Source organism: Uloborus diversus, chromosome 3 (assembly GCF_026930045.1).
Source record: "Uloborus diversus isolate 005 chromosome 3, Udiv.v.3.1, whole genome shotgun sequence".
NCBI classification, from domain to species: Eukaryota; Metazoa; Arthropoda; class Arachnida; order Araneae; family Uloboridae; genus Uloborus; species Uloborus diversus.
This window is the reverse complement of record NC_072733.1, coordinates 5,148,791-5,171,300: the sequence shown is the minus strand read 5'-3', so window position 1 is coordinate 5,171,300 and position 22,510 is coordinate 5,148,791. Positions and strand designations below refer to the sequence as shown.

The 22,510-nt window shown below is 32.6% G+C and overlaps 1 protein-coding gene across 1 annotated transcript in view; it reads left to right on the top strand.

Annotated features, from left to right (window-relative positions):
- LOC129219328 (rho GTPase-activating protein 7-like) overlaps positions 1-22,510 on the top strand; it is a 576,074-nt gene that overhangs the window by 259,789 nt on the left and 293,775 nt on the right. The window contains exon 5 of the mRNA XM_054853684.1: positions 2,234-3,715. Within this exon, the coding sequence (XP_054709659.1) occupies positions 2,234-3,715 (1,482 nt within the window). The remainder of the gene's footprint in view (positions 1-2,233; positions 3,716-22,510) is intronic.

Below are 22,510 nucleotides of genomic sequence, written 5' to 3'. Positions count from 1 at the left end.
TCACAAGCATATAAAATGTCCTTCCAAAGCCATCGTTTTACCCGATGCTGAATGTATTGCTGGAGAAAATTGGAAATATCAGCATGACAATGCATTTATGCATTCGAGTACACTGTTAAAAATTCAGGAAGATTTTCTGGTAATTGTTACTGTAAAATGGCGGACTTAACGCATCGCTGATTTTTACGGTAATTTATACCGGAAAAAAATAAGCGATTCCAGCTCCAATTGGTTGCTGTGGCCTACCGAGGAAACCGTAAAATTTTACAGTAACATTTGATTTTTACGGTAATAGTTACTGACAACATGGATGCCAGTAACAATTACCATAAATTTTCCGGAAAATTTTTAACAGTGTAACAGTGCAAAAAAAGTGGTTCCAAGTCAAAATCCAAGTTCCAAGTTGAAATGATCGACTAAATCTCCAGATCTCAGCCTAATATAGAACTTATGGGTTGACTTAGCAAGACGAGTTTATGCAAATGAGGAACATTTAACTTCATCAAACACAGTTGAAATTTAATATCGAAGATGAATGGCGAAAAATATATCCCTAACGCTGTCAAAAACTAGTTTTATCCATGAAAACAAGAATATTAGAAACAATTTGAAGAAATGACTCCTACACAAGCTCATAAATATTTTTAACTTTGTCTTCATTTGCTTTTTTCTATGTTGGACTTGAAGGTTTTACTCAGGATTATGTATTGATCTGTAGTATTTTCTGATAAAGAAACACACTCAAACCATTTTTTTTTGCCTTTTTAACTTGTGTTTAAGGTTAATAATTATCACCAAAATGATTTTTTTATCCTAAAGTTTAAGATGTGTCCAATTTCTCAAAAAAGTTTACTGGCCTTAAAGTTTTTACTCAGACTGTATATATATATATATATATATATATATATATATATATATATATATATATATATATATATATATATATATATATATATATATATATATATATATATATATATATATAATGATCAAATGGCTGATTTTAATTCATAAAAGGAAATTTTATAAATCAGTTAATACGAGAGTCAAAATAAAAACATCGTTATTTTTCTAATTTTAGGCAAACAATCATTTAATTGCAAACACGAGCAACAACTTCATATCCCAGAATCCAAAAGGTCAATTGCTGAAGATTTATGAGTACCTAACATCATTTCCCGATTATAATTTAAAAATCAAAAAAAAAAAAAAAAAAAGCTCTGTCTCACAGTATCCCACGTTCCAACTGAGCCCCACCTTCCCCTATAGTACAGTGAAACCTGTGTAAGTTGACCACTCCCGGTGCACTACTATAGTGGTCAACTTTATCAGGTGGTCAACTTACAGAGATTGATTTATATGATAAGGGCTAATTCCGTGCCTGAAAAAAATCGGTCAACTTACAAAGGTGGTCAACTTCACAGGTTTTACTGTAATAGCTATTCGTACAAAGCCGTATACCGCTGCATTTTGTGTAAAATTTGCTCAAGCCGTACATGTACCCGGACTCTCTTCGTAATATAGTGCTCTATTTATGCTTAAACTATATAGATGAAATATAATTTAAGATTTAGTGGGGAAATATTTCAGTATTAAAGCATTTATATTTTTTATAAACTCTGAAATTAACTAGGGCTGTCACCCACCAGATGGGGGTCATTCGGTGCGGACCTCTCCTTCTCAAGAAAGATTTTTTGACTTTGCAAAAATGCTTTTTTTCTCAAGTTGCAGCTTTCAAAAATTGACAGCACGCGATTTGATCAACATCTATTTGTTAAACATTAAAGGGGAGTAAATTAATCCTTTTCAGTTTTTTTAAAAACTGGGATTTTTAAGTAATCTCACTTTTAAAATCTAACTATTGACAAATGTAATTTTCAAATTGAACTTCTAACGTTGTATGCATCTTAGGTTTACAATAAAATACAACGCGAAAACTTCATTAAAAGGAATTAATTTTTCAGTCTCTGTTTACAGGTCCCCCCCCCCCCCCCCCCCCCCGCCATTTCTCGTTAGGGAATAAATTGAAAAATAAAAAGTAATAATAAATCTGGAGTCGTACGTTTCAAAATCCAGGAGTCGGAGTCGGGCCATTTTCCATTCGACTCCGCAGCCCTGGTAAAACCAATACATTTAGTACAGTTTAGCCATGAAACATATTTAATCATGTTCACATATAATTTTTTTTCATTTTTTTTTTCTCTCGGTATCAATTTTGTTTTCTATATTGCAGGATGAAATTGGCAGGGCTATTCAAGAGCTAGAAGAACAGGAAGAGACTGGACTTGTGGACCCGTGTTCTAAAGCTAAACCTAACGATGTTTTACTGCCACCACCCCAAGAATTCCAAAGTCGGATCTCTTGCGATGCATTCGAAACTTCTTCTCTTAGCAGCTCTACATCCTCATCAACTTTAAACCGAGTCTGTCACGACGGAAACACCGTAGACTTCAAAAATTCTTCAGATAAGCTGAATTCTATCAATGATAATAATCCTCTGAAAACATGCTTTTCCTCTTGTTTAAGTCCTGGTACATTGGGCAGACGTGGGAAGCTATCATACTCACCAAATACTAGGAGAAGATTATGGCAAATGCATCCATCGCTCTCATTCCCTGAAACGTCTAAAGATTTATTGTTGTTAGGGACGAAAATAACATCATCTTCTGAGAATCATAGTGGGAAACTGTGTAATGGGGATCCAGCCAATGTCTATGGAACTAACCATGAATCACGGACGTTCGCGCACTCATGCACTAATGTCCGCCAGCGATCTAGCTCAGACACATTGGTTCCATTTACTGTGCGCAGTGAACCTGATGATCAGTTTCGGTTTCCGACACCACCTTCTGGGGATGTTAATTTGCTGTCTATTTGGGCAAATAACCTGGTTTTAGAGCTGGACAAAACATTCTCTAGTGAATTCAACTCAGTATCTAGTATCAGTCCTTCCTCTGACTACAGTCTCAGTCCAACGAAACCAGATGATTCCTTGGATGTAGATAATGGCATTTCTAATTTTCGTGAAACGAAGTCAGATTCTGTTGACTTACGTTCGGAACAGTTCTTCAATAGGAGCTTGAAAGTTGTTTCAATGTCTCCCGATAGTGGCATTGATCAGACTATTGAAATGACTGGTGACTGCGTAGGTTCATGCAATTGTAAACAGAAATTAGTCATTAATTGTGATTATACAGTTCCCAATTATTGCGTGGATCAAATTACGCCTCCTCCTCCAGAATTTGATGATATTCATGCATCTGATGAAGTTTTTCTAGATTCAAATTCTCAAGCTGCTAAAAATTATCGCAACGGCCCCTTTCCTTGGGTGAGCATTTTAAATGGGGCAGTTCCTATTTGTGAAGTACCAGAGTCGTTAGAAATTGTAGAAAATACTGTGCAAGATGTTGGTGTCCATGCTCACTATGTTGCTTCAAGAACTGTGCAGTTAAACGATTATGCTGTTGTGCAAACCACATGTTGTGTCAATGGAATAAGTGAGTTTGAACAGCAATCGGAAAGCAAAAAAATGGGTGCTGGAAGTGTAAATATGGGTTACCACACGGTTGCGAGTTCACCAAAATCCAAAAAAACTATACCAAATGGGATTAAAAAATGGAGTTGTACTCTACCTAGAGAACCTGGAAAGAATGAGGATATAATTCCTTTTTATCGATCAGTTTCTCAAGATGCTGTGACTTCCATCGCTGATGTGGTAAGTAGTTTTAGCTTTCACATTCTAACTTCAAACATTTTTTTAGTAAATTTTCTGAAAATTTTAGAGAAATACATTAATAATTTCGTATGATATAACAAAAATCTAATATTCTTATTCAACTACAAAATTTAATTTCTTTAACAGAAGCTTTCTACCTTTTAACACGTTGCGATAATGTGTTCAAAAATGTACATCCAAAGTAACGGATATTCAACTTCAACTAACTCTCAGCAAGTAGCACTGTTGATTGGTGAACTACTTTGAAATTTCCGCGTTTGAAGTTCAAAGATCGACTAAAGGTGACGTAGCTAAGCAGGTGGGTAGGATTTGTCTGGTGGTCCCTTCAGTCAGAATTATGAAATTCTTAACCAAAGGTTTTTATTTGGTAGACAGTGTACTATGGTAAAGAGTATCTTGTAGACAAAATTTCAAGTTTGTAGGCAGCAAATTAAAAGAGTTATGATGTGTCCAATATTCCGGTCATATATTTTTGAAATAAATATTTCACGTAAAAAAAAGATGAAACGCCAACCAAACTTCATTGTAAAATGTTCTTCAAACAATAACAAAACATAATATAAGCATTTAAAATGATCAATGGAATATAATATATTTTTTAAAAAATCAGAAAAAAACCTCGCCTTTGCGACTAGAATCCATGATTGCAAAAATGAACCAGTCTCAATTTCCCAATCCTTATTTTTTAGTGTTGTCAATCCTTGCACAAATGATGAAAAACAGAATGTAAAGAGTTATATACTAAAAAAAAAATCGAATAATTTAATCAATTATTGAATGACTAACTTCTGTTTAAAGTTCACGTACTGTGTACCGGACGCTAGGTCTGAAGGGGCTAAGTGACACCGAAGATCCTACAAGGCTCCTTTTCTAACACATAGTTTCTGGATCTCCGGATGTAATGTGCTGAAATGATCGTCAACGAGGATAAAACGTATAAAACATGCTGGGCTGCGACTAAAAAAGCGACTGAGGCTACTATTTTGCAACAAAGGAGACTACGGCAACTATTTTTGTCAAAATATTGGCGAAAACAACTATTTTTACAATCAATTGTAAAAAAGGCGACTATTTGAATAAAAAAACGACAAAAATGCAGAAAAAATTCCTTTTTTTTTCAAAGAATTTTAAAAAGAAAGAATTGTAAAAAAAAAGGAAAATTCGATTTAAAAAATAGAGAGCGTTTTTCCTTTTTTTCTTCCTTTTTTTAGACAAGCGTTTTAAAAAGTCAGTAAATGAAAAGTGATAAGCGTACTAACGATCGGAAAGTGTGTAATGTTCATATTTTAGTACAAAAAGTTTCATTACATTCCAAATATTATAGACTAAAAGTTAGAATGAAAGCGATGTTTTCGAGTAATGACTTGTACATATCGTAATGTAGAAGCTATTAACAGAAAATGAAGTAAAAGATGAAATCGTATAGTCATCGTATATGAGCAATTATAAAATGTGGGTGGAAAATAAGCATTTTCTTAGTTAATGGTTGCGTCTTTGTTGATAAATTTCTATATTTTTGTCTTACACTTTTTTTACTATGTCAATTATCGTTTATCGAGATTGTTTATTTAGTGATATCAATCAAACTCTGTAGGGAAATTATTTTTTTCCATTATCAATTTATACTTATTTCAAACTGAACTCGATAATTCAGACATAAGCTGTTTAAAATTGAAAATTGTATGATTTCTTGCCGAAAATGTTATGAAAATAAGTTCCTTCATTTATATTCATTCCTGAAAAAAAAATATTAAAATGACTGATCGCAATTCACCAGTACGAATGATTTCTTCATGTGATAAGAAAATGTCATGATGTTTTTAGATTTGAAAAATGTTGAATCGTTGAGCTACCTCACAAAAGTAAATGTATTTCTTCAAATGCGAGTAGTGGAAATGAAAGTCATTCATTATACACGTGCTTTCAGAGAACATAAGCACTATTCAGTGCTTCTAGTGAAATATTGCGTGCATCATGCACTGTTGAGGTGTGTAATACTTCGTTTAGGTTGATGAGCTTTATAAATAACTTTTTCGATCTTAATGTACGGATTTTTCTTGAAATTTTCAGACTCGGATTGCATTATTTTTGGATTTTCTTATATCTTAAAATGATATAGTCTACATATTTGTAAATGGAGTCTTTCAATATAACATCATTTTAAAGACATATTTCACTCGTATATTTATTTTCAGAAGAAACTGGGGTAACTTATGTACCTGGACCCACCTTCTTTTACAACTCAAAAATAGTCACTGACCTGGTTGTTTCCTTGGGTTATTTTTTTGCCCCCAAAATGGGAGCCATTTAGTGCAAGCTAACTTTCCAATTAAAAAAAATTTTTTTTTTAAATTCTGAAATTATTGATTTTTTATACTTTTAAACTCAAATGATAGTAATCCAATTTCACAAAACTCAAACTCATCTCATGTCATTTTAAAGATAACGAAATTCCAAATTCAATACATCAAACAAAATTCAAATATTTGCACTACAGTAAAAGTTAAGTGGCAATAACTGCAATTAGCTTAACTAAGAAAGCCTTCCTTCTACAGAACGAAGCACAATGTTGATGGCCTGTTCCAACAGTGAGCTGCTGGCAATTACTTTGATTGGTTCTCAGAACAAGCACAGTTGTTTGGTAGGAAAGTTGGACGTTACAAACCCATTTCATTACTGTGTTAGTTTTTCAGATTAAAGTAATATTTTTATGTTGCAAAAACTTGAACCTTATATTTTGCAATGAGTTCAAAATTAAATTATCTTTAAAATAATGTAGACGCGTTCGCATTTTGTGACCAGTAACATTTTCTACAAGCATACAAAACTTTAAAACAAAAAATGTCCAAAGTGTCTATAATTTTGGCCATTACTATCAAGGGTCTAGCCACAGGGAGTTCGGTTCTGTTTACCGGACCCTTCATAAACTTCTTACCAGATAAAAGGGACCTTTCACACTCAAAATTCTGACTAAGCTCTCTTCACTCGGAACTCTTCACAAAATTCCAACTGACCAAATCGGATCTTTCATAAAAATCGTTTTATTAATGAAGTTGTACGAAAATTTAAAATTTCACAAAAAAATTTAATTTTTTGACATTTCTTTCTTCTTCTTCTTTTTTTTTTTTTCTTTTTGATTCACAAAAAATAGGAATCTATGGAAAATCCTGGACATACCCCCCTGTTATGTGTAACAACACATTTAGAACTTCTTAAAATAATTATTAGAACTTCTAAAATGAGCTAGACAGCTTTGCTAAAAATATTAAATGCACTAGATGGCATCTAAATTAACTGTATCACGTAGAGAAAAATCCACGATATAATTATTATAGCTTTTTAAAAGTTATTAACATTTTACGCAAAAATCATACAACATTCGTCAGTTGACCACATTAAAAGTATGAATGAAGTCTAAAATTGTTTTCCCAAGTTAACTGTAAGATGGTGAAAAAGAACGCAATTGTAGATAATGTTCGACGTTGTAATACTGACTCTCGAGAGATAAGCTAAACACTCATTACAAATAACAATCTTATTAAATTCGTTTTCGACATATTTAGATATGGATTGAAAATTCCAGAAATATCTCGATTCTAGAAAAAAGTGACTTTTTTTACAACATTGTGTTGAGAGATCTTCCAAGCTTTTATTAACATTTTTTTTTTCTTTTTAGAAACAGTTTTGAAAGTTATGCTTTTCCTCAAGCTCGTTTTCGTTAAATTTCTTACAATATTTGCTATTTCTTTATTTTCAATCTGTTTGTCCAAATAACTCGTCGTTGTTTCCTTTCTCATCTGATTTTTTTCGAAATCACAAGGAAATCCAAAGCATGTTGATTGAGTGCGTATTCTTCAACTTTCGGCACAACGGGAAATAAGGCACACTGTTTTTAAAATGCTAAAAATGTCATGGTTTTGCTCACAATGCAGTTTTATGACATTCCGTAAAAAATAACTTAAAGTTCACGCAAAAACTGCGTCAACACAAGATACCCTACCGAGTTCCCCTACAGTACTGTTCAAAAGTCTTTCAAGTTTGAGAAATCTATTTTTTTTTTTTTTTTTTTTTTTAAAGAAGCCACCGAAAATAGTACAGTGAAACCTGTGTAAGTTGACCACTCCCGGTGCACTACTTTGTGGTCAACTTAACCAGGTGGTCTACTTATAGAAGTTAATTTATATGATAAGGGCTAATTCCGTGCCTGAAAAAAAAAAAAAAAAACGGTAAACTTAGACAGGTGCTCAACTTACAAAGGTGGTCAATTTCATAGGTTTTTCTGTACTTTTGAAATTAAACTGATTTTTCTTTTAAGTACAAATGAGGCAGTGAAGAGCTAAGGGATATAAGTCGACGTTTTAACGTTTCGAGTAAAAAGCGTTTAAAGTTTCAATCCTAGGTAGGCTTTCAGGGAATTTTTCTCTAGATCTTTCCAGATAACAACTAGTGGAACTACTAGTACTATATTGCCCCCCCCCCCCGAACAGAGGAGAGGCCCATACAGTAGTCATCTCCACATTTTTAATATAGGCACCTAACATCCCTTTGCTTCTTACTGCCTCAAATGTATAAAAGAATTTAAAGGAAACAATAAGCGAAGTTTGAAACCAAAATAATAATAATAAACATGCTATAGCAATATCTCTGTTTAGTAGTATTTAATGTGAACATCAAAATCTACTTTTATCAAAATTGCATTTTTGTATAGAATTTCCTTTACTGCTGTAACCACTAACCACTAAAATAAAAGAAACGAAGAAATCTTGAAGGAAAAATGTAAAATATTTAGTTTGTTCAGACATAACTGTTATGCACGCTTCGGCATGTGACTTTTACAGCTGTTTAAACGGTTTGTTGTTCTATGGCTAAATGTGTCTCACTGCGTTTGTTTGATTTGAAATGCAATTTTCTTCTCTTTTTTTTTTCACCCGAAAAGAAGTAACTAAAATCTGAAGTAGTTGATTCATTTTAATGCAATTCAAAAATGTGTTGCAGAAAATACAGGGTTAGCCCAAAAGAGTATCATGGTTTTAAAAATTTATATTTCACAAACTATTACACTTAGCACTATAAATTATACTTAAAGATAAAACATTCCAAGTTTCTTTTCACTCACAAATGTTCGATGTTTGAGCCTTTCGTAACGCGACACACATCTAACCTGTATTCTAGTTCGTTCCATACATTTTGACGAGTTTCACTGTCAATTTTTCGTAATGCTACACATATGCGATCTTTCAGTTCTTGCAATGTTGTAGGCGATGGTGGTGTATAAACACGGTCTTTGTCGAAACCCCATAAGGAAAAAAAAATCACTCTGGGTTAGGCTGGGCAAAGTATAAAAGGTAAATCATAATCACCTGCACGACCAATCCAGCGTTGTGGAACGTGCACGTTTAAGTAATCACGTGCGTTCAAAAAAACTTCGAAGGTTTATCTTAATTATTTCCTTTTACAAAAAAGGAAGTATTGTATTCGCAACAAAAATTTCACTCAAAAATCGACCTTAATTTCCATTTTACTCACCCCCGAATGAATATTGAGTTTTTTTTCGACTCCACCACACGTGGATAAGTGCCCAAGAACCTATAGACACGCGAAATATCCATAATGACGATTCCCGAGTTAATTACAACACATTTTCTCGTGACGTCTGGTATGTGCGTATGTATGTCGCATAGCTCAAGAACGGTAAGTCCTCGAAAGTTGAAATTTGGTACGTAGACTCCTAGTGGGGTCTAGTTGTGCACCTCCCCTTTTGGTTGCATTCGGGTGTTTCTAAAGGGGTCTTTTGCCCCTTTTTTGGGGGAAATCATTGTTAATTTCGATGTAAACTCAAGTGGTGTTATAATTTGGGGGACACTTGGCGATATATCGCCAGTCTTTTGGTCGCCAAGGTTTGTCGCCAAGTTGGCGACAAATTTGGCGATTTGTTTTTTAAATTTTTAAATCTGTTTCAATTTGGCCACTGTTGGTAATATTTCGAGAGTAAACTATTGAATGACATTAAAATTGCCAGTAATTTGGAAATGTCATTAAATTGGAGTAAAAGGAAGTCATGTGATGTATACAGCAGCTCCTTTTTAAGTATCATTTATAGTGGTAAGTGTAACATTTTATGAAATATAAATTTTTAAATCCGGAATACTCTTTTATGCTAACCCTGTATTCATATCTACGTATTTTTGTAGAGGAAATGCGAGGAAATCCAAATAATATTCTAATTTTATATTAGGCGTTCTATTCATGTAGTGCTTTCAAAATGATTCGAAATTCGTGGAATTCCTCCCTTGCATTTCCTGCGTGAAAGGTGAAAAATACTTATCATTTACAAGTTAGTACCAAAATATTAAAATATGAGATTTGCGGAAACCTAGGGATTTTTTCCTTGCCAGATTTGTATTTTATCATTTTAAATTATTTATATTCTTCAGTTTTTTTTTTTTTACCACTTGTGAATTATTGACTGCGTTAATGATCATAATTTCTTTCTTTCCTATTTGTGTCAAATTTTCAATGCTAGAGCTGTTACTCATACGTCATTAGCGACTCACGTACTATCGATATGGACAGGCAACGCAAGATGATCTACATCAAATAGATTTGTTTTTCGTGTGTGTAAATAGTTCATCTAAATGGTGGTTATGTACTTATAAATGGTTTTAAGCAAATCCGTCAGCTACTTAGACACAATTTCGTAAAATGATTTAAAATAAAGATATTTGAAGGACTTTCGCTAAGCAACAGTTATGTTCCTATGTTTTAAAGAAAGTTTTTTTCCCCTTTCCTACATCAAATAGTCCACTTTAATTTTTTCTCTCTAAGAAGAAAAAAATGTTCAAAATCTTTTCTGAAGTTATTCATTTCGTAAAATTACTTTATAATTTATTTTTACTCTATTTTTTTCCTCTCGATTATCGATGTTTTGAACTTTTCTTCAGCAAATGTATTATTTCCTTTCTTTAACCTGCGACGAGCGAGCGACTTCATATAAAATTGATTGAAAATACATAATTTGAACCAGAAGAAATAAATCTTCATGTCTAATTGTTTTACTACGAGATGGCGCCACAACTACTTGTATTAATGACCACTGAGTTCGAGTGAATACGGCTGTCCTTAGGTATTCTGCGACTTAGAAAGTATTTCGTATTAATCAGCAATTTTATCTTATCTATGCCGTTTTTGAGAGCTTTTAATTATTTTTTCATAGCTGTGATTAATTTTGCATATTGCTATGTCGGAAAAATAAAAATCGTATCAAATACAAAATCAGAAATGTAAAGGAAACAAATGATTGAAACGTTGTAAAAAATAAATAAATAAATAAGTTACCAATAAACAAAGTAAAAAAAATGAGCCAGTAAAATGAAATAAAATAAAATCAATTAGTAAATAAAAATGACATGAAATAAAATAAATCATAAATAAAAAATAAATTTATCAAACAAATTGTTGCAAGCTTAAACAAAAGAAATAAAAATAAATAAATGATTTTTTATTCGGACAAACTGTTTTCGCCATCAAAGATTGCCGCCAAGTGATTGCTCCGCGTTTCTAAAAGTTTCATATATTTTTTAAGGATTTCAGCACATCTTTTCAGTTTTTTTATCCATGCTAAATGACGTATACAAGCAAATTCATGTTTTGTTTATTTATAAAAAAAAAAAAAATGTTTCGAGGGGGCTGTGTAATAGGGTGTATCAAGAAAAGCTTTTTTTCGAAATTCAATTAGTGAAGTTGAAGAAAAAGTTGCCTCTACCGACCCACATATTACATAAAAAATTTTATCCGAATAAAAAAATATTTAGGTGACCCACACGATGCCTACGAGGTTTCAGGGCCCCTCACCTTTTGCTTTCAGGATATATTTTAAAATAACTACGCACATTTTGAAACAAAACTCACTAATGCTATATGTATTATTTCCAAAAATGGCGAAGCAGACTTCCAATCAATATTAATCCCCCTCTCCCCCAGATACATTGAACTTTTGTACATTACATATTTTTGTACTCTCATTCGCAGCAGAAAAGACTGGTTAGTTGTTGTTTCAGATTTATCATTTCATAAAATAGTTTATCAAATGTGATAAAAGTACATTGCGAAGATTTTAAATCATTTTTGGGCTCTCTGTAACTTCTGAGGAGAAGATCAAGCTTCCTGACTCTTTGAGGTAATCAGGCCCTGTTGGTATTAGAAAACCTGCTGGTTAGTAGAATTCCAATGCTCACTGAAAGTTATACAACACCTCAGTTTACGTCAAAATGACCATGTGCTGTTTAATAAAATTCGAGATTCTCAGTCTCAGATTTAAAGACTACTTGCCAAATAATAGGGAAGTTTTCGATTTTTCAATTTTATTTTTATATGATAGAGTAACATGTATGAACATCATAGGTGAAAAAATTTTTGCGATACGATAAGTAGTTTTTTTAAATTAATTTTTAAAGTTCAAGCTTTTGTGACGTCAAATGGCATAGGAAGTGACGTCATGCCCTCTTCCGATAGGGGAGAAGCCGAAGGTCACGCATTCGACTTCGAAGACGAAACGTAAAAGGCTTATCTCCTCGCATTTAACTCCTCGCGTTTCTGGAACATTAAACCTCTCATCCTCTCGGAAATATTCGAATAAAATCATTGATGTTATACGAGGAAGATTATTTAGATTGTGCTTTAACAATTCCGGTCTCCATAGTGTGTTCAAAAGGATTATTGAATTCTAAAAAATAAAAATATCAGCGCGCTCAAAATGTTCCTAGCGAAAACAAGGGATCTTCGGCGGAAGGCTGCACATTCGCGCCCTGTGACGTAGGCTCGTGACGTTTCAGAAGCGCGCACTTTTGCGCGTGGATTTTTAAAAATTCATTAAAAATCAACCACGGTGTTTTCAAATTCGGCTATGGTGAATTTTTTAGTTTTGAGGGTTAATTAACAATATCCAATAGCCAAAATATGAACATTTAATAGGTTGCAATTTCCTTATTTTCGAGCCAAATAATTTTCGAGATAATGAGCCAAATGTTCGATATTCTGACATTCTCGCACTCGTAAAACATTAACGCCTGGCATGAAATGGTGTAATGGGACGTTACTCAGACAATTTCAAAAGCAGAAATGATTTTCAACCGTTAGAAATCCACGAGATTAAACTTCGAACTATACCCTAGAGCTGGGCATGGAAACCTGTGGCATATGGATCATTTGAATTGTGCTTGAGGCTCTTGAATATTTTAATAAAATGTTAAAAAATATCTGCAAGAGTGCCATTTGCCCATTTTCGAGTAAAATCTTTCATCTTAATTCATTATTCGTATTTCAAAGTACGTATATCATTTTCGTTGCAAAAATAACTTTGTTCTCAAATGCTTTTGTTCATACACTTTACGCGAAGATTTCCACATACGTTTAGCCGTTTCTTCATGCTTGATGTGAGTTAATTTGTTCATGTTCTAAATATAGTTACTAATATTTTAAGCAATTTACTTTGTGATCTGTTATTCCAAAAGGAAAAGTGGTGAATGGTAATTTATAGTCTAACTTTAGAACTACAAACATGAATAGGAACATGAATATTAAAACTTTATATATATATATATATATATATATATATATATATATATATATATATATATATATATATATATATATATATATATATATATATATATATATATGCAATACATAAGCAACTTTTCTACCCGTGGTCGATCTCAAAAGTTAAGATTTTTTTTTTTCATTCGTAATAAAAAGACTATTTTAGGGCTCGATTTGCAAATTTCGTCTGCCAAGTGGTACATGAAGATTTCATTAGACTGTTTCATCAATGACTTATTTTACATTATACTATTTCATCTCATTGGGTACCTTTTTTCACCCTGACCGATTTGAAAATTTATTAAAAATCAATGTTTTCGTAAAGAAGAGAAAATGCATTTTTAGGCCCAATTTGCGATCTTTGACCGCCTTGCGGCGCATGAAGATATTATCTGACCAACTTGAAATTTCACATGTAATTGTTTAGTCCTTGTAAACAACTTTTCTCACCCTGGCCGATTTGAAATTCTGAAAACAATTTTTTCGATCCACTCTAGTGCACATTTACTGTAAAAAAATACATAACTGGGATCTAAAAGAAGAAATACTGCAATATACAAAAAAAATAAAAAATAAATAAATAAATAAATAAATAAAAACAAAAAAACCCGACTGCGTTAAAACCAAAAAAACTAAAAAGAAAAATGTATAAACCCAGTAGTTCAGAATGTAATTAAGAACTACTGGATAACTACACCGTTGAAATAGTTTTATAATCGTACACAGATAAGACAAATCATAAATTCAAAAGCAGAATAGAAGGATCAACAGTTGAGGCGAGGCTTTCGAGATAGGAAGGCCATCCAACTAGCAAATGACGTCATCGTTTGTCGATCCACAATGATATGGGGAAGTGAGCACTTCGATTAATATTTTGGTTAAATAAAACTATTTGGTTTATTTATTATTGACTTCTGTTATTTTAGTAGCATTACAAGTTTTACTTTTTCATTTGAAAACATAAAAAGGAACCGATAATCATACATTAAAAAATACAACTGAGCTTAATTCATAGTATTTGACATAAAAACTTTTATAAGTCTTACAAAGTATTCAAATAACTAAACACGATTTTATTTTACAATCATGTTAAAACAAAGTGATAAATAAACAGTTTTATTTTTCATTAGAAATTGTTTTTTAACTAATCGCATTTTAACTACTCGTATATTGTATTGAAACATTAAGTCTTAAGAAGTATTCAAATAAATAAATGAACTTTCATTTTACAATTACATCAAAACAAAAAATAATATTACTATTATATTTGAATAAGAATTAAATGAAATTTTAAAAAATAAACAAATATTTTTACTTAAGAAAACGGGAAACATGACTGCAATATGTTTCAAAGACATAACATCAAATTAAAGTACATAATACCAGATTATTAATAATAACTTAGCTGAGCAAATTTTTGCTTTTAAAAAGATTTGAATGCTTGGGTGCCATCCCCCAAAGTAGACGGTGCCCTACCCCCTTCAATTATGAAAACTTCAAAAAAAAAAAAAAGAAAGAAACCCAGAACATCTCCATCTCCCTTAAAATTTCAAGGGCACAGTTATTTATAACTATAGCCGTTGAAAAGCTATCATTACTATGAGACTATAATTCCGACCCCCCCCCCCTTCGGTGGGTACTCTCGAAAAATTACACAGGAATTCAACTTGAAAAACGTTAATTAAAAAATGAATAATACAATATCATGAATACTGTATGTTGTACATCAAAAAAATGTATTCGATATCTAAACAGCTTTTTTTTTTCTTGGAATTCGGCTACTTTTCCATTTTCAGCTTTTTCTGCTGCTAATGATTCTTGTGTGTGTGGGGGGGGGGGGGGCTTTAATAGTTCATCATTTTAGGCTTTTGAAAAATTATTTTAAAAAGCATTAATTGATGACAAAGTAACCTTTTTCAAAAAACTTTTCATAGAATGACCATTTTAGCAACTTTCTTTAATACTTAAAACCTCATATATGTTAAATTTAGATCAACATTTTGCTGAGTATGCTCTTTTAGGAAATCAATGTGACAGTTTTGTGACAGGGGGAAGGGAGGGGATAACAAGAAGTGTGACATCACGCGTTGTTTATAACAATATGCTCATGTTGAACAGCGTTACATGTAACAAGGAGGAGGGGGAGGGGAATTTGTTCAAAAGTTTGCATAATACTTTATAGACAGCCCCTTAATTCAATTTATGTTACAGTTTGAGTTCCTGAAAGCTTATTAACAGAAAACCCAAGGAGTTCAAAAAATATGTAGTTCAAGATATTTTGCCCTTTTTAAGCATAAACAAACAAGCACAGAGCATTTGGCAAAAACACATTGTGTATCCACTGCTCAAAATTAATCTTTCACAAGCCCAGAAATTATGAATACCATTAACTTAACCACAATGTGTGCATAAATATAACAATGTGCGTAAAACAACAGTGAAAAAAAAAACATTTATATATTTTTTTTAATTTACGCACAGAACCAGCTTGTTTGAATAACATTGCAGGGGCGTAGTTGGGGGGAAATGTTTGAGTATCGAACCCACGACCTCCGGCGTTCAAATCTAATCTTCTATCTCAGAACTACGGAAGCCCATCAAGGAATGTTTTTTGATCAAAATAACACATGCTAGCGTATGAAACAATTTAATCGAAACGGAAAATATAAGATTAGTTCAGTTAAAAGCCTGTTTCAATAAACTTGTTTACATATTAACTGAATATCAACACCAAGTTACGTTGCTTCTGATAGCAACAAGTATATTTGCAGAAAATTTTGACATATGTATATTGTCAGCTTGGAAAATCAATTTCGAATAAATGCGTGTACAAAGTTGAAAAAATAAAGAAATAAAAAGTTGCAAGTTAACCGTTTCAAATATTAAAGCAGTATACTGAAATTACAAATTACAGACAAAGATATCAGAAAGGAAACTGACAATTGTTTGTGTAATGGAGGAAAACTTAAGTAATCTTAACTGCATAAAATGTAAATTTGTTTATCTGAGAAAAGTACTTACCTCCGAACTTTAAAATTCATTCCATGAGGCGCCCAGCTTTTTTCTTCACATGCAGGTTGTTCGGAAGCGGAAATCGCTGACTCACTTTCACTCAGCAGACACTTATATTATATGTATATTTTTTAATTGCTTCGACATTCTGGTACGTGGAAAGGATGAGATAAATCCAACAGTATTGTATTCAAAAATGTGCAGCCGAAGTTACATATTTCCTATTTCATCTATTTCAACCAGAGCAAGAAGCACTATTGTTTAACTGGTAGACTGCACTGCTTTCAAAGTTTCGCGCCAAGTTCATAGATCGACGTCTGGTGGCGTAACGAAGCGGGGGGGAGGGGAGTTGTCTGGCCTGTTATCACGTGGGTCTCGGTTGAGGCCCATTCCTTTCTGATTCAAAGAACCCCGTAAAATTTGAATGGGCCCCGACTGTTGATCCTTCTATTCTGCTTTTGAATTTATGATTTGCCTTATCTGTGTACGGTTATAAAACTATTTCAACGGTGTAGTTATTCAGTAGTACTTAATAAAATTCTAAACTACTGGGCTTATACATTTTTCCTTTTAGTGTTTTTTGTTTTTATTTAATAATTTTTTATTTTACTTTTTAGTTACTTTCATTGACTTAGTTATTAGGATTATAAGACGGTACATTTCACAACCTTGTCATTTCATTGGAATAGTTTGTTTCTATCGTGAGGTTTATTAAGTAACTTGCGGTGGTCTGAACTACTGATAATTAGTCCCTCTAGGGACCTAACTCGACTTAAAGCTACATGTGATTGACCTTCGGCAAAAATGCGCGAACTTAAGTCAACCACAGCACAGCTATATAAACAGCCTGTATAACTCATGATGACGCGAAATCGGAAACGTCGTCAGTCAAATCTTTCTCGCAAAACTAAAAAAGTCTCTCAAGAAAGTACACGTCACGAAACTCAGTCCCTTGAATCATGGCAAAAACAAATGCAACATGTTAGAGATGAAAATCGAAATAGTAGATTCTCTTTCTTTTAGTGCTTATTGCACGGGTTTATTGTGATGAGGACTACAATCTGAGTGTCTTGCCTTCGTTACGCATAATATATTTTTTATTACACTACAGAAAACATGAAATAATTTATATTACAAAGAGGGGAAAGTACATACGGAGCGAGAGTGTCTTGACCCCACCTCCTCAAGTGGAAGAAGCAATCGCTTAGACCACTCGGCCAATGAGACCCCATTTAGTAGACTTAGTTTTCACTGCCTGAAATTTTTTGTTTACTATCTGCATTTGTCGCACGCAGGTAGCGTGCGACACAGTGTGCAACACCCAACGTGCGCCGATCCCAAACTGACAAAATATGGCAACTGGTTGTTGATATGGTGAATTTTGAATACTGTCATGTGTTTAGTGACACTCCCAAGGTTAAGACAAATCGATTGACGCAAGAATTACCGAAATTGGCCAAGGCGTTCAGCCTGCAGAACGCCACATAGGGACAGACATACATACATAGACTTTTATAAACATATTACGCTCCTTTGCGTCGCGCTCGCGCAGTCGGGTAAATAAGCGAAAACGTCAATTTTTGGTTGATTTCACGTAAATTTGCGGCTTATACGCGAACTAAAAACTGCAAAGGAATTAAATATTTTCAAAGATATATTAAAACACTATTAAAAGGAATTATTTAAACGGGGTTAGAAAAAAAATTTTGAACATTTGGATTTCTATAAAAATATTTGAAAATTGACCATTTTTTACCCTTTTTTCAAACTTTGCTGCCAATGCGCGATCTGAAGACATAAATATTAATTTTTAAATATTAATTTTTCCCATGTTTAGAATGGCAATGCACAACTTTTTTTTGCTATTAGAAGTTGCTTCTCGAAAAAATCCCTTTTTCGGCACACTCTACAAGAGGCCATTAGGTCATAACCAGACCTAGTGCTCTTCCCGACATGACATTAGTCTTTCATGTGCCACTATTAAGGCGCTGATGCATGACACAAGTAGTTTTTGAGGCCCAGTCTCCATTAGATGGGGGCACATGAGCTCTTTTTGATGCGAAATTACACAAGGAATTTAATTTTTCTGAGGGAATTCTAAGTCAAACGAATATCCGAGGGATATTTTACATGCCGCAATACGACATTGTACGACAGTGTACATTGTAGCGACAGAGTACATTGTGGCGACATTGTACGACATTGGCGCTGATGATTTTCTGCATCTCGAAAATCCACCGACTTGCCACCTCAGGCAGACGAGAAAAAGAATTTGATTTTTTTTCTCTTAAATGCCAAAAAAAAAAAAAAGAGAAAAGGAAAAAAATTGAACTCTTTTTCTAAATTTTTTATAATTTTTTTTTATTTATAGAAATTAAAAAAAGAAAGGAAAGGCATTTAAAAGAAATGAGTTAATGCTAAACAGCTGCAAATAATTTTGTGTCTGCGAGCATCATGGTCCTGAATTGCATGAGCTATTTCTTGCTCACGTCAGAAGCATGTTGATGCTTCGCTCAAGAATACTGATGCAGGAATTTTAATTTCATCATGAAAAACCATTGTTATATCGAGATTCGCTGTATCTCTCGTTCGGATACATTGCGCATTTCCTTTGCAAAGATTAAAGGTAGAAAATCTTCAAATTGGAAACCACTGAAAGTTTTTTTTTTTTTGTAAACGAATTTTAACAATTTTCCTTTTTTAATCTGCGGAAAAAAAAACAGTGCACATCCGAATTTGGTGCAGTTCGATCAAGTCTCAGTTTTTTACTCTTATTTTACTATTAAAAAAAAACAGAAAAATTTTAAAGTCATTTTTAATTTAACGAGTCAATCTATATGCTATTTTTCTCTTGTTTATATGTTGTACTATAAAAGTCGTTCTAATATAATAATAATCTAAGTTTTTGTAGATACGACACATTATTTACATGAATGTTAGATGTTCTTGATGACCCCCGTTATATCGCGTTTTCGGATTGATCGTGCTTTTGACAAGTGCGATATAACGAGGGGCTTCTAGCTTGTTTCATTTACTTTAAAGATTGCTGATGAGATGGCAATCTCTCATCTTCAGAGCGACATCCAAATATTCTTTTACAGTATTAAATAGGAAAGGGGTGGGAGAATTGGTCACATTAATAACGCATGGTTCGATGAAATATCGAAAACAGTCCTTTGTCGTTGATTTCACATTGAGAAAGTATTAAGTACTCTTAGTGAAGCCTGAAGATATTAGATGAGATTGACTGTATTTTACAACGTTTTCTCTGCTCACACCTTCTTCCAAAGATGCGCTTTTATCAGCGTATTGAAAGTCGGAAAAAATCCTCAAAAATATAGTCAAGCCTTTTTTTACGCCTCGTATTTTAAATAAAAAACGAAGCATCATGGAAAATAGAGAAAAATAAGTTTAGAAATTTGAATGTTTTATTATTTTTTCAAATACATATATGCAAAAGTACAAACATTCTAAGCGTTAAAGTTCGAAGTTTTGCACAACTCCTCTTTACCAGCCTTCCTCCATTCAAACTTTTGAAAGTTCGTTATTTTTTATGAATGTTATTTGTATTATGTTCTTCACGCTCTTTGTATATTTCACTCTTCACAAATGAATTTCACTCCTCTAAAAATGTCACGGAGTATTTTCACTCCTTAAAAAAAGTAACTCTAGAGCCGTACATCTGCTTTCTTAATTTATATCTGTTTTCTCAAGCAATGCAACTAAAAATCCATCGAAAATTCCTAATAATTCCTCAATTAATTTGAAGGCTTCGAACAAAAAATAAGTCGTAGAGATCTCAATATAGACATTGAGCTTCAATTATATGCGGTTGTATTTTTGAAAGCAATAATGATCGATTCGTCCTTTGACGACAGTGCAGAATCTTATGTACATCTCGAGTTCCATCGATTATGTTTTTAACGAAAGCGATTTCTTTTATGTCTGTAACCTAAGAGGAAAAAGCCGATTCCATTCCAAAAGTCGCAATTAAATCCAACTGTCTCCTCCTCAATTCATCAAAGATTTTCGAATCTTTTGTGCATGATGATATTTTATTTTTCGTGAGATCCAACTTTGACTTCGTCGTGCGTGTCCATTTGTTATTAATATATTTATTCATACCTCATAAATTATTTTCAATGATTGTTCTTGGAAACGTCTGCTAGTTTTAGACATTAATTTTTTGTGCAGCCGCACCAGGGTGTTACCGATTTAAAGCAATCAGTGATTTTAATCATGATTTAAATCAAATGATTCTTAAAAAGAACCATTGATTTAAATTATTTTTAAACTAAAAATCCAAGAAATCCTCTTAAAGTTTTAAATTTCGCTAGTTTTTCCTTGTAGTTTTTTCGACAGTTGAACTTTTCTTCCTTTAAAGAGTTAATCCTCATTTAGGCATTTTTATCTATTCAAATTCCCTCTTTTGCCGCGACCTGAAAATTCAGATTTTTAGTCAGTGGAAAGTAGGCACTTTTAAATTAGTCGCCGCTTTTTTGTCGTTAGCCACTGTACTCGGGACTTTCATACAAAGTATGATAGTCTAAAGGCACTACGCTAAAAGGTAGATGTAACAAAGTGTAATTTTATTCATGAATGTAAATTAGCTACTGACTGAAATTTCTTAATCTTCTTTAATCCTTTGAGGCACGAATTTTAGAAAAACTTGCAAAAAATTATTTTTTTTCTTCTTTTGGCAGAAAATGAATTTTTCCAGTGGTGAGTCAGAATTATAAGGACAGCAGAAAAATTGCACAAAAAAAATATTTAGTTGAGGTGATAGTTATTTTTAAGTTTTGAAAAACAATCCAATATTTCCCGACTCAAATTAACAAAAAAAAAAAAAAAAAAAAAAAAATCGGTTGTTAAGATAATTCGTTACTTCGAGTTTTATTATTCGGTAAATAGGGGGTTTTGCCTTCATTTTAGTCAAGAAAAAAAGAATAATTCGTTCAATCGCGATATTCGTTAAACTGAGGTTCGTTAAATCGGGGTCCGACGGTGTAACCAAGCGAAAACCTTCATTTTTTGTCAAAAAGTTATCAGAAAATTGAGTTGTGCTGTTTCGTAAAGAGCACTAATGAGTTGTTCCGAAATTGAATCGCTGAAATTTGGAAGGGATTTTAACAAAAAAAAAAAAAGCCGAATTTTAACAAGCAGAAGCCACAAGAGAACGTAAAAAGAAAAAAAAAAAGATGAATTAACAGGTTTTTAGTGTCGCCATCTATCTGCCCGACCTACAGTTAAGATAGATGGTACCTAATCACAAAATATTGCTGGTTAAATTTAGATTTCAAAGCTTTCCATATGTACAGAGGTGCCCATCCCCCCCCCCAAGTTCAATGGCGCAAATCCCCTCCCCCCACAATTTTTCTCAACCCTCTTTATCTTTTTTATTTTTAACTTTCTTTTTTTATTTGATTTATTTTTTTAAAAAAAATTTTTATTAATTAATTTTTATTTTTTAAAATTATTTATTTATTTTTAAATTTATTTATTTATTTGTTTTAAATTATTATTTGAATCGAAAGTTCTGTACTACACCAATAACATACACACACACACAGCAACTAATAAATAAATGAAATAAAATATGAACAGAATAAAAAAAAAGAAAAATAAATAATTCGATTTAAAAATAAATTAATATATGAATTTAAATAAATAAATTAAAAAAAATTTAAAATCCCCCCAAAAATTTTGATGGCGCAACTTGCGCCATAATCCCCTCCTGTGGGCCACCCTGCATATGTATGAAAAGCGTGTTGGTGATTTTGAATTTATGTGGTCGTGAAAAAATCTTCTTCGATAACACTAAAACTTAGAAATTATTAATCACCATTAGTTCGTTTTTTAAATTCATTTTACCAAGTTCAGTAGTTGGTAGCATTTAACTGAGAGCGATGAATGACGAAGACATTGAGTTACAGTAGACCCTCGTTAACCGACTTTCGTTTAACCAGGTCTACATTTTGTCCAGTTATGTGTAATTTAAATACGAAAATCGAAAAACAAGAGGTTAAAGACGAAAATTTCATACCTATATGTTTTGAAAATAAAAAACGAAGCGGTTTGTATCAAAACCGGCTCATTCTTATTTTTTAAAGTCTTATAGGAGATGCAATAAAAATTTTAAAACATTTCACGTGTGCGGTCCTGAAA